Here is a 13,922-nt window from a genome sequence, read left to right on the forward strand (position 1 = left end):
ATGTAGCATTTATGGATCTGGAGAAGGCATATGATAGAGTTGATAGAGATGCTCTGTGGAAGGTATTAAGAATATATGGTGTGGGAGGCAAGTTGTTAGAAGCAGTGAAAAGTTTTTATCGAGGATGTAAGGCATGTGTACGTGTAGGAAGAGAGGAAAGTGACTGGTTCTCAGTGAATGTAGGTTTGCGGCAGGGGTGTGTGATGTCTCCATGGTTGTTTAATTTGTTTATGGATGGGGTTGTAAGGGAGGTAAATGCAAGAGTCCTGGAAAGAGGGGCAAGTATGAAGTCTGTTGGGGATGAGAGAGCTTGGGAAGTGAGTCAGTTGTTGTTCGCTGATGATACAGCGCTGGTGGCTGATTCATGTGAGAAACTGCAGAAGCTGGTGACTGAGTTTGGTAAAGTGTGTGGAAGAAGAAAGTTGAGAGTAAATGTGAATAAGAGCAAGGTTATTAGGTACAGTAGGGGTGAGGGTCAAGTCAATTGGGAGGTGAGTTTGAATGGAGAAAAACTGGAGGAAGTGAAGTGTTTTAGATATCTGGGAGTGGATCTGTCAGCGGATGGAACCATGGAAGCGGAAGTGGATCATAGGGTGGGGGAGGGGGCGAAAATTTTGGGAGCCTTGAAAAATGTGTGGAAGTCGAGAACATTATCTCGGAAAGCAAAAATGGGTATGTTTGAGGGAATAGTGGTTCCAACAATGTTGTATGGTTGCGAGGCGTGGGCTATGGATAGAGATGTGCGCAGGAGGATGGATGTGCTGGAAATGAGATGTTTGAGGACAATGTGTGGTGTGAGGTGGTTTGATCGAGTAAGTAACGTAAGGGTAAGAGAGATGTGTGGAAATAAAAAGAGCGTGGTTGAGAGAGCAGAAGAGGGTGTTTTGAAATGGTTTGGGCACATGGAGAGAATGAGTGAGGAGAGATTGACCAAGAGGATATATGTGTCGGAGGTGGAGGGAACGAGGAGAAGAGGGAGACCAAATTGGAGGTGGAAAGATGGAGTGAAAAAGATTTTGTGTGATCGGGGCCTGAACATGCAGGAGGGTGAAAGGAGGGCAAGGAATAGAGTGAATTGGAGTCATGTGGTATACAGGGGTTGACGTGCTGTCAGTGGATTGAATCAAGGCATGTGAAGCGTCTGGGGTAAACCATGGAAAGCTGTGTAGGTATGTATATTTGCGTGTGTGGACGTGTGTATGTACATGTGTATGGGGGGGGGGTTGGGCCATTTTCTTTCCTCTGTTTCCTTGCGCTACCTCGCAAACGCGGGAGACAGCGACAAAGTATAAAAAAAAAAAAAAAAAAAAAAAAAAAATAATTTGCCAGGAATACTCAACAAACTTATACCTCTGTAATTTGAGCACTCACTCTTATCCCCTTTGCCTTTGTACAATGGCACTATGCACGCATTCCGCCAATCCTCAGGCACCTCACCATGAGTCATACATACATTAAATAACCTTACCAACCAGTCAACAATACAGTCACCCCCTTTTTTAATAAATTCCACTGCAATACCATCCAAACCTGCTGCCTTGCCGGCTTTCATCTTCCACAAAGCTTTTACTACCTCTTCTCTGTTTACCAAATCATTTTCCCTAACCCTCGCACTTTGCACACCACCTCGACCAAAACACCCTATATCTGCCACTCTATCATCAAACACATTCAACAAACCTTCAAAATACTCATTCCATCTCCTTCTCACATCACCACTACTTGTTATCACCTCCCCATTTGCGCCCTTCACTGAAGTTCCCATTTGCTCCCTTGTCTTACGCACTTTATTTACCTCCTTCCAGAACATCTTTTTATTCTCCCTAAAATTTAATGATACTCTCTCACCCCAACTCTCATTTGCCCTTTTTTTCACCTCTTGCACCTTTCTCTTGACCTCCTGTCTCTTTCTTTTATACGTCTCCCACTCAATTTCATTTTTTCCCTGCAAAAATTGTCCAAATGCCTCTCTCTTCTCTTTCACTAATACTCTTACTTCTTCATCCCACCACTCACTACCCTTTCTAATCAACCCACCTCCCACTCTTCTCATGCCACAAGCATCTTTTGCGCAATCCATCACTGATTCCCTAAATACATCCCATTCCTCCCCCACTCCCCTTACTTCCATTGTTCTCACCTTTTTCCATTTTTCCATATATATATATATATATATCACATTATGAAAAACTTACGTATATTATCTTAAATGGGCCACTATATCGTTGGACTTGAATACCAAAGAGGTACTTGATTTGTGATGTCAGGACATGAACTGCTGCTCCTGTGGTGAAACCTGACACCAACATATCCGAGAGGAAAACACAAAGACTTCCAAGCTGGAGCACTCCCAGAATCACCTGTAGAAATTGATGAGTGAAAAAGCAAAATGTTAATCACATATACATAAATATTCACAAGTGTACGAGGCATAAATGTGATAGACTGAACTGGGTTAAAGTTGAGTAGTATGCAAGAGTAGAGGGTATGCTATTAGCATAATGAGCCAAGCACATTAAGTGGTCAAGGAAAACCATGGAATAGTCTGTGGGGTTTGGCTGTGGATGGTAGGCTCTGGTTTCACAACACCTACACAACAAAGTACAGATTCTCCAAATACAATCCTATCTTATTATGATTGACATTCAGTTCTTTCCAACGACACTAAACCCAACTCATCCAAATCACTCAGTAACTAACCACCGGACCCTAAGTAAAAACTGAAAGCTTACTAATAATGCCTACTTTACAACCTATATTCACAGACCCCTCCAACTGCAACAAAGTCAACACTGACAAAACAAACACACACACCAAAATGACCCAATAATCACTTGAAAAATACCTCATCAGACACATAAACATCTGACGCTACACAAGAGATACTATGTCATCTGCACTCTGGACACCACCAATCTCTACAACACTGCTCACAATGCAGCTTCCACACTGAAGACAATGAACATTTACTCCTAAATTGTCCTTAACACACCTTACACAAAAATACACACATTACCATACCCCTTGACCTATGGTACTGTCCAGTGGATGAGGCTGGTCTCCATACTAATACCATGAGATTACTGCTTTATACAATACAAATATCACCTTTTATGGCTAGTAAAACTGGAAAGTTAGAATGTTTGCAAATATCTTTCACAACCTGTATGGGCGTGGTAAAGGAACTGAACTACTGGGAATGACTGAAATCACTGGGGCTGTACTCTCTGGAGTGCAAATGGTTACTTACTTCAAAAAATCCTTGAAAGCTTGGTCCTCAACCTATGCTCAAAAATAATTCCTTAACTGCTGTGGTAGACCCTATATCACTCCTAAAATCAAAAGGTGTGCTATGCACAAAAAAAAAGAAAATACCATAAATACCTGGGGCCCAAGAATATTCAACAAATTGCCTACACCCATTAAACACATTATCAGATGCACTGCGATAGAATCTGAGAAAGCTAAGGATTGGATAAGTACTGAATTTACAAAGTGAACCAATCAAGCCAGGTTGTGGTGGTTATGTGGGTTTAAGGGCAGCAGCTTCCAACAGCTTGGGTGACCAATGACCCACCTCAGCAGTCTAGACCTAACCTGAGCATTGAGGGTTGAAGACCTCCAAAGAATCCATACATGGGTTCCTGGGGCAGGAAGGTAAGGGAAATTACAATTAGCATTGTCATTATTTCCTTATTTGCGAAATTGTTTGCTATTCCCTGCCTTAGCAAGGTAGCATCGGGAACAGGCAAGTGCTTGGGTGAACACTGAGACATCAACTTTTGAAGATGCTCTCTAATTCACCATAAGCACTGTATCATCAGCAAACAACAAATGACTAAATTCACACCCCACACACCCAATGGACTGTATACCTACCACTCTCCCCAAGATCCTTGCATTAAACTACCTTTGCAACCAATCCATGAACAAATCAAACAGCAATGGTGATATCACACATCCCTGCCACAAACCAAGCCTCACATGGAACTACTCACCCTTCTCTCTACCTTCTTGCACACATGCCTTACTCTCTTGATAAAAACTCATTGCATCTAATAGTTTTTTCCTACACAATATGAGGTGCTTGGAGCCAGTGATGAATCAACCAACCATCTAATGTCAAGAATGAGGTTCCAAGTTGTGTGGCACATGTTTCTCTAACCAGCCAGATGGAAAGGGAATGAATATTTGTCAATGAGTGGGAATCCATCTGGCTGGTTTGATAAGTATGTGGTGGACATTTTAGAACTTCAATCTCTACATCAGGCAGTCAGGTGATTCATCACTGTGGCTCCAAGAACCTCATACATTTGTAACTTCTACCACAAAGTATCTATAACAACCCTGTCACATGCTTTCTCTAGATCCATAAATGCCACATACATACTTCTGTTTCTCTGATTATTTCTCACACATACCACTTTTGAAATTACATTGTTCCATCAGTTTAATGTTCTGTTCATGCCACCACTCTCTCAATCACCACTCTCCCATACAACTTACCAGGTACACTCAACAAACTTATACCTCTGTAATCTGAACACTTGCCTTTGTCCACAGTGCATTTATACAGTAGCACTATACGTGCATTCTGCCAATCCTCAGGCACCTCATCATGATCCATACATACTATATACTGAAAATCCTAACTAAATAATCAACAACACAGTCACTCACTCCCTTAAGAAATTCATTTGTAGTACTATCTACTTCAGCAGCCTTGCCACAGTTAATCTTACACAAAATCTTCCATGACTCTAATTTCACGTACCTTCAAAATACTAACTGGATTTCCTCTTCACCTCATCAGTGCCCATTACCAAATCTCAATTTGCCCCCTTGACCAATGTTCCCATCAGTTCTTGTTTTCTCACACTATTAATCTTGCAAATGTTTTCTTATTCTCCCTGAAGTTTATTGATAATCACTCACACCAACTCTCATTTGCCCTCTTTTTCAGTCCTTGCACCTTCCACTTGATTTCCTGTCACATGCTGTCATTATCTATTTAGGACATCTAATCACTCACACTCCTTCTCTGTAAGAACTGCCCATACACCTCATTGTTCTCAATGACTAGTAATTCAACTTTATCATCCCACTATTCACTACCTATTGCCACCTGCCCACCTCCCATCTTCTATATGCCACACACTTCTCTCCTGCATACTAGCACTATTTCCCCATATACCTACCATTCCTCAACCACTCTCCTAACTCTTTTACTCTCACCTGTTGCCATTTCACACTTAATTTCACCTAGCATTTCTTTACACAAGCCTCTTTTTTAAGCTCACATACTTTTCAACCTTCTTCTCACCCACATAATTTTTCTCTTTCCCGAAAGCCTTCTCAAATCTTCACCCTCACCTCTAACAGGTAATGATCAGACATCCTAGCAGCTGCCACTCTCAGCATAATCATATCCAATAATTTCTCTTTTGCATGCCTATCAATTTGCAAATAATCCAGAAATGTTTGCTTACCATCTTTCCTACTTCATGTATACTTATACATGTCCCTCTTTTTTCTAAATCAATTACTCCCAATCATCAGATTGGGAGTAATCTCCACCAGATGTTCATCATTTCTATTCACATAAATGAATCCCCCATGCCCCTTTCATAATAACTTTAACTAAATCATTATCCACTTATGGCATATATCCCTGTGTACTGAAAGAGTGTGCCTCTCAACTTGCACCTGTGCTTGCTTGTCTATTCTGTTTCTGTTTAAAAACCAAACCTTTTCCTTCTCCTTGAAAACATGCCTCAATAAGTCCATCCCTAAGAAAGGTGACCATTCTGACCCCTCTAACTATCATCATATTGTTTTGACATCTACCATTAACAAAGTTTTTGAATCCCTCCTCAACTCCCATATCCTTAAACACCTTGATAACCACATTCTTCTCTATGGTCACCAGTATGGCTTATATGTAAGGTGAGATCCACTGGTGATGTTCTTTCCTATATATTTTGTGGAGTCGTATGTAGTTGCCCTTGACATATCTATGGCTTTTGCCGTTTTGGCATTGGGGTCTCATCTCTAAGCTCCCCTCTTTTGGCTTCCCTCCCTCATTTTGCTCCTTCATATCTAGCTTCCTCTCCAGCAGCTCTATCTCTGTGGATGTTAATGGATCAGCCTCCCCATTTTCTCCATCAACAGCAATGTCCCTCAAGGTTTTGTCTTGTCCCTTACACTTTTTCTCCTCTTCTCCATGATTTCCTCTCCAGATATAATCCAATGCACTTATATGCTGATGACACAGCACTGCATTCATCCACATCCTTCAATTCTGCCCCTCTTCTCGCACTCGATCTATATCTTGTCTTGACACAGCTTCCTCAATAAATCCAGTCTTAGAAAGGATATTTCAATAGGGTACACAAAATCTTGTTAAGTTTGATGCCTCCAAGACTTAATTTCTACCCATCTTTCTATCCAAAACCCCACACAATGCTCATCTCTCCTTTGATGTTCTGTAATTCCACCTCTTGACTCAATGAACATACTTGGTATTACTGTAACATCCACTCTTTCTTGAAAACCCCACAGTACAGGAATAGCCAAGTCTGCCATTGGGTGTCCTCTTTAGATGTCAAAATTTCTTTTATTATACAATTATACAGGGGAATGATTCTTCCTTGTATGGAGTACTGCTCTCACATTTGGGGTGGTTCTAGCTCTATATCCTTACTTGATAGAGTTGAAAGCAGTCCGACATAAACTATCACAAGCTAACTTCCAAACATGACACTCTTGCCTTATGCTTCAATGTTGGTTCACTTTCCCACTTTGGCTTTTGCTCCAGAGAGCTGGCTGCTTGTGTGCCCCCACCACAAGCTAGACCACAAAATACTGGGCAAGCTGCTACATCACATGATTATTGTGTGGCCATCAGCAACTCAAGGGTGGGCTGTTTTGATACCTGCTTCTTTCCCTACATGTCAAATCTTTGGAACTCTCTACCTTCTCGTGTCTCTCCCGATAACTGTGACCTGGCACATTTCAAAAGACAGGTCTTTCACTTTCACAAAAATTTGTGAATACTTTCTCTTGTCTCTTCTTTTTCCACTTCATAATTCCCTCCATAATTCAATTAAGGCCCGGCCTTGATGTGGACTTTAGTCTTTGACTGGAGCCATCAACATACACTATCATTTATCACTCTCATCATACTTAAATGCCGTTTCCCGCATCAGCGAGGTAGCACCAGGAAACAGATGAAGAAAGGCCCATCTACTCATATACACAGATATATACATACATGCACATTATATTTATTTATTCGTTTTGCTTTGTCGCTGTCTCCTGCGTTAGCGAGGTAGCGCAAGGAAACAAGAAAGAATGGCCCAACCCACCCACATACACATGTATATACATACACGTCCACACACGCAAATATACATACCTATACATGTCAACGTATACATATATATATATATATATATACACACACAGACATATACATATATACACATGTACACAATTCATACTGTCTGCCTTTACTCATTCCCATCGCCACCCTGCCACACATGAAATAAACAACCCCCTCCCCCTCATGTGCATGAGGTAGTGCTAGGAAAAGACAACAAAGGCCTCATTCGTTCACACTCAGTCTCTAGCTGTCATGTAATAATGCACCGAAACCACAGCTCCCTTTCCACATCCAGGCCCCACACAACTTTCCATGGCTTACCCCAGACGCTTCACATGCCCTGGTTCAATCCACTGACAGCACATTGACCCTAGTATACAACATCGTTCCAATTCACTCTATTTCTTGCACGCCTTTCACCCTCCTGCATGTTCAGGCCCCGATCACTCAAAATCCTTTTCACTCCATCTTTCCACCTCCAATTTGGTCTCCCACTTCTCCTCGTTCCCTCCACCTCTGACACATATATCCTCTTGGTCAATCTTTCCTCACTCATTCTCTCCATGTGACCAAACCATTTCAAAACATCCTCTTCTACTCTCTCACACATGCACATATATCTATATATTCATTTATATAATCTCTGTTTCCTGCATCAGTGAGGTAGCACCAGGAAATAGATGAAGAATGGTCCATGCACTCCTATACATACACACACACACACACACACATATATATATATATATATATATATATATATATATATATATATATATATATATATATATATATATATTCTTTTCTTTCTTTCATACTATTCGCCATTTCCCGCATCAGCGAGGTAGCGTTAAGAACAGAGGACTGGGCCTCTGAGGAAACATCCTCACCCGGCCCCCTTCTCTGTTCCTTCCTTTGGAAAAAAAAAAAAAAAAAAAAAAAAAAAAAAAAAAACGAGAGGGGAAGATTTCCAGCCCCCCCGCTCCCTTCCCTTTTAGTCGCCTTCTACGACACACAGGGAATACGTGGGAAGTATTCTTTCTCCCCTATCCCCAGGGATATATATATATATATATATATATATATATATATATATATATATATATATATATATATATATATATTTTTTTTTTTTTGCTTTGTCGCCGTCTCCCGCGTTTGCGAGGCAGCGCAAGGAAACAGATGAAAGAAATGGCCCAACCCATCCCCATACACATGTATATACATACGTCCACACACGCAAATATACATACCTACACAGCTTTCCATGGTTTACCCCAGACGCTTCACATGCCCTGATTCAATCCACTGACAGCACGTCAACCCCGGTATACCACATCGATCCAATTCACTCTATTCCTTGCCCTCCTTTCACCCTCCTGCATGTTCAGGCCCCGATCACACAAAATCTTTTTCACTCCATCTTTCCACCTCCAATTTGGTCTCCCACTTCTCCTCGTTCCCTCCACCTCCGACACATATATCCTCTTGGTCAATCTTTCCTCACTCATTCTCTCCATGTGCCTAAACCATTTCAAAACACCCTCTTCTGCTCTCTCAACCACGCTCTTTCCATTTCCACACATCTCTCTTACCCTTACGTTACTTACTCGATCAAACCACCTCACACCACACATTGTCCTCAAACATCTCATTTCCAGCACATCCATCCTCCTGCGCACAACTCTATCCATAGCCCACGCCTCGCAACCATACAACATTGTTGGAACCACTATTCCTTCAAATACCCATTTTTGCTTTCCGAGATAATTTTCTCGACTTCCACACATTCTTCAAGGCTCCCAGGATTTTCGCCCCCTCCCCCACCCTATGATCCATTTCCACTTCCATGGTTCCATCCGCTGCCAGATCCACTCCCAGATATCTAAAACACTTTACTTCCTCCAGTTTTTCTCCATTCAAACTTACCTCCCAATTGACTTGATCCTCAACCCTACTGTACCTAATAACCTTGCTCTTATTCACATTTACTCTTAACTTTCTTCTTTCACACACTTTACCAAACTCAGCATATATATATATATATATATATATATATATATATATATATATATATATATATATATATATATATATATAAACTATTCGCCATTTCCCACATTAACGAGGTAGCGTTAAGAACAGAGGAGTGGGCCTTTGAGGGAATACCCTCACCTGGCCCAATTCTCTGTCCCTTCTTTTGGAAAATTAAAAAAAAAACATGAGGGGAGGATTTCCAGCCCCCCGCTCCCTCCCCTTTTAGTCGCCTTCTACGACACACAGGGAATACGTGGGAAGTATTCTTTCTCCCCTATCCCCAGGGAACACATATATATATATATATATATATATATATATATATATATATATATATATATATATATATATATATATATATATATATTTTTTTTTTTTTATTATCATTTTGCTTTGTCGCTGTCTCCCGTGTTTGCGAGGTAGCACAAGGAAACAGACGAAAGAATGGCCTAACCGACCCACATACACATGAATATTCATACACGTCCACACACGCAAATATTCATACCTATACATCTCAACGTATACATATATATACACACACAGACATATACATATATACACATGTACATAATTCATACTGTCTGCCTTTATTCATTCCCATCGTCACCTTGCTACACATGAAATAACAACCCCCTTCTCCTCATGTGTGCGAGGTAGCGCTAGGAAAAGACAACAAAGGCCACATTCGTTCACACTCAGTCTCTAGCTGTCATGTAATAATGCACCGAAACCACAGCTCTTTTTCCACATCCAGGCCCTACAGAACTTTCCATGGTTTCCCCAGACTATTCACATGCCACTGACAGCACGTTGACTCCGGTATACCACATCGTTCTAATTCACTCTATTTACTTGCACACCTTTCACCCTCCTGAATGTTCAGGACCCGATCACTCAAAATCTTTTTCACTCCATCTTTCCACCTCCAATTTGGTCTCCCACTTCTCCTCATATTGTTGCTATTATCATACATGATCACCTTTCCCCGTGTCAGCGAGGTAGCACCAGGAAAGAGACGAAGAACAGCCCATCCTTTCATATACACATACATATACATAAATGCCCATACATGCACATATACGTACGTATACATATCAACATATACATACATATACATACGCAGACATATCCATACATACACTTGTGCGTATTCATGCTTGCCTTCATCCATCCCCAGGGATGGGGATAGGGGAGAAAGAATACTTCCCATACATTCCTCACGTGTCGTAGAAGGCGACTAAAAGGGAGAGGAGCGAGGAGCTGGAAACCCTCCCCTCCTTGTATTTTAACTTTCTAAAAGTGGAAACAGAAGAAGGAGTCACGCGGGGAGTGCTCATCCTCCTAGAAGGATCAGATTGGGGTGTCTAAATGTGTGTGGATGTAACCAAGATAAGAAAAAAGGAGAGATAGGTAGTATGTTTGAGGAAAGGAACCTGGATGATTTGGCTCTGAGTGAAACGAAGCTCAAGGGTAAAGGGGAAGAGTGGTTTGGGAATGTCTTGGGAGTAAAGTCAGGGGTTAGTGAGAGGACAAGAGCAAGGGAAGGAGTAGCACTACTCCTGAAACAGGAGTGGTGGGAGTATGTGACAGAGTGTAAGAAAGTAAACTCTAGATTAATATGGGTAAAACTGAAAGTGGATGGAGAGAGATGGGTGATTATTGGTGCATATGCACCTGGGCATGAGAAGAAAGATCATGAGAGACAAGTGTTTTGGTAGCAGCTGAATGAATGTGTTAGTAGTTTTGATGCACGAGACCAGGTTATAGTGATGGGGGATTTGAATGCAAAGGTGAGAAATGTGGCAGTTGAGGGAATAATTGGTGTACATGGGGTGTTCAGCGTTGTTAATGGAAATGGTGAAGAGCTTGTAGATTTATGTGCTGAAAAAGGACTGGTGATTGGGAATAACTGGTTTAAAAAGAGAGATAAGGGGATAAGAGTGAGTGCTCAAATTACAGAGGTATAAGTTTGTTGAATGTTCCTGGGAAATAATATGGGAGGGTATTGATTGAGAGGGTGAAGGCATGTACAGAGCATCAGAATGGGGAAGAGCAGAGTGGTTTCAGAAGTGGTAGAGGATGTGCGGATCAGGTGTTTGCTTTGAAGAATGTATGCGAGAAATACTTAGAAAAGCAAATGGATTTGTATGTAGCATTTATGGATCTGGAGAAGGCATATGATAGAGATGATAGAGATGCTCTGTGGAAGGTATTAAGAATATATGGTGTGGGAGGTAAGTTGTTAGAAGCAGTGAGGAGTTTTTATCGAGGATGTAAGGCATGTGTACGTGTAGGAAGACAGGAAAGTGATTGGTTCTCAGTGAATGTAGGTTTGCGGCAGGGGTGTGTGATGTCTCCACGGTTGTTTAATTTGTTTATGGATGGGGTTGTTAGGGAGGTGAATGCAAGAGTTTTGGAAAGAGGGGCAAGTATGCAGTCTGTTGTGGATGAGAGAGCTTGGGAAGTGAGTCAGTTGTTGTTCGCTGATGATACAGCGCTGGTGGCTGATTCATGTGAGAAACTGCAGAAGCTGGTGACTGAGTTTGGTAAAGTGTGTGAAAGAAGAAAGTTAAGAGTAAATGTGAATAAGAGCAAGGTTATTAGGTAAAGTGGTGTTGAGGTTCAAGTCAATTGGGAGGTAAGTTTGAATGGAGAAAAACTGGAGGAGGTGAAGTCTTTTAGATATCTGGAAGTGGATTTGGCAGCGGATGGAACCATGGGAGCGGAAGTGAGTCATAGGGTGGGGGAGGGGGCAAAAATTCTGGGAGCGTTGAAGAATGTATGGAAGTCGAGAACATTATCTCGGAAAGTAAAAATGGGTATGTTTGAAGGAATAGTGGTTCGAACAATGCTATATGGTTGCGAGGCATGGGCTATGGATAGAGTTGTGTGCAGGAGGGTGGATGTGCTGGAGATGAGATGTTTGAGGACAATATGTGGTGTGAGGTGGTTTGATCGAGTAAGTAATGTACGGGTAAGAGAGATGTATGGTAATAAAAAGAGTGTGGTTGAGAGAGCAGAAGAGGGTGTTTGAAAAGGTTTGGTCACATGGAGAGAACAAGTGAGGAAAGATTGACCAAGAGGATATATGTGTCAGAGGTGGAGGGAACGAGGAGAAGTGGGAGACTAAATTGGAGGTGGAAAGATGGAGTGAAAAAGATTTTGAGTGATCAGGGCCTGAACATGCAGGAGGGTGAAAGGCATGCAAGGAATAGAGTGAATTGGAGCGATGTGGTATACCGGGGTGGACGTGCTGTCAATGGATTAAAATGGGGCATGTGAAGCGTCTGGGGTAAACCATGGAAAGTTCTGCGGGGCCTGGATGTGGAAAGGGAGCTGTGGTTTCGGTGCATTATTACATGGCAGCTAGAGACTGAGTGTGAATGAATGGGACCTATGTTGTCTTTTCCTAGCGCTACCTCACACACATGAGGGGGGAGGGGGTTGATATTCCATGTGTGGCATTGTGGCGATGGGAATGAATAAAGGCAGACAGTATGAATTATGTACATCTGTGTATATATGTATATGTCTGTGTGTGTGTATATACGTATACATTGAGTTGTATAGGTATGTATATTTGCGTGTGTGGACGTGTATGTATATACATGTGTATGTGTTTGGGTTGGGCCATTCTTTCGTCTGTTTCCTTGCACTACCTCGCTAATGCGGGAGACAGCGACGAAGCAAAATAAATAAATAATACATATGTAAGTAGGAGAGATGGCCACAGAGCATTATTGGATTACGTGTTAATTGATAGGCGCGCGAAAGAGAGACTTTTGGATGTTAATGTGCTGAGAGGTGCAACTGGAGGGATGTCTAATCGTTATCTTTTGGAGGTGAAGGTGAAGATTTGTAAAGGTTTTCACAAAAGAAGAGAGAATGTTGGGGTGAAAAGAGTGGCGAGAGTAAGTGATCTTGGGAAGGAGACTTGTGTGAGGAAGTACCAGGAGAGACTGAGTACAGAATGGAAAAAGGTGAGAACACAGGAGGTAAGGGGAGTGGGGGAGGAATGGGATGTATTTAGGGATGCAGTGATGGATTGCGCAAAAGATGCTTGTGGCATGAGAAGTGTGGGAGGTGGGCAGATTAGAAAGGGTAGTGAGTGGTGGGATGAAGAAGTAAGATTATTAGTGAAAGAGAAGAGAGAGGCATTTGGAAGATTTTTGCGGGGAAAGAATGCAAATGAGTGGGAGATGTATAAAAGAAAGAGGCAGGAGGTCAAGAGAAAGGTGCAAGAGGTGAAAAAGGGGGCAAATGAGAGATGGGGTGAGAGAGTATCATTAGATTTTGGGGAGAATAAAAAGATGTTCTGGAAGGAGGTAAATAAAGTGCGTAAGATGAGGGAACAAATGGGAATTTCAGTGAAGGGCGCAAATGGGGAGGTGATAACAAATGGTGGTGATGTGAGAAGGAGATGGCGTGAGTATTTTGAAGGTTTGTTGAATGTGTTTGATGATAGAGCGGCAGATATAGGGTGTTTTGGTCGAGGTGGTGT

The 13,922-nt window shown here is 41.8% G+C and overlaps 1 protein-coding gene across 1 annotated transcript in view; it reads right to left on the bottom strand.

Annotated features, from left to right (window-relative positions):
* LOC139755991 (prestin-like) overlaps window positions 1-13,922 on the bottom strand; it is a 184,834-nt gene that overhangs the window by 100,560 nt on the left and 70,352 nt on the right. Inside the window, 1 exon segment of the mRNA XM_071674906.1 lies at window positions 2,196-2,360. Coding sequence (XP_071531007.1) covers window positions 2,196-2,360 — 165 coding nt within the window.

Source organism: Panulirus ornatus, chromosome 20, assembly GCF_036320965.1.
Source record: "Panulirus ornatus isolate Po-2019 chromosome 20, ASM3632096v1, whole genome shotgun sequence".
NCBI lineage: Eukaryota > Metazoa > Arthropoda > Malacostraca > Decapoda > Palinuridae > Panulirus > Panulirus ornatus.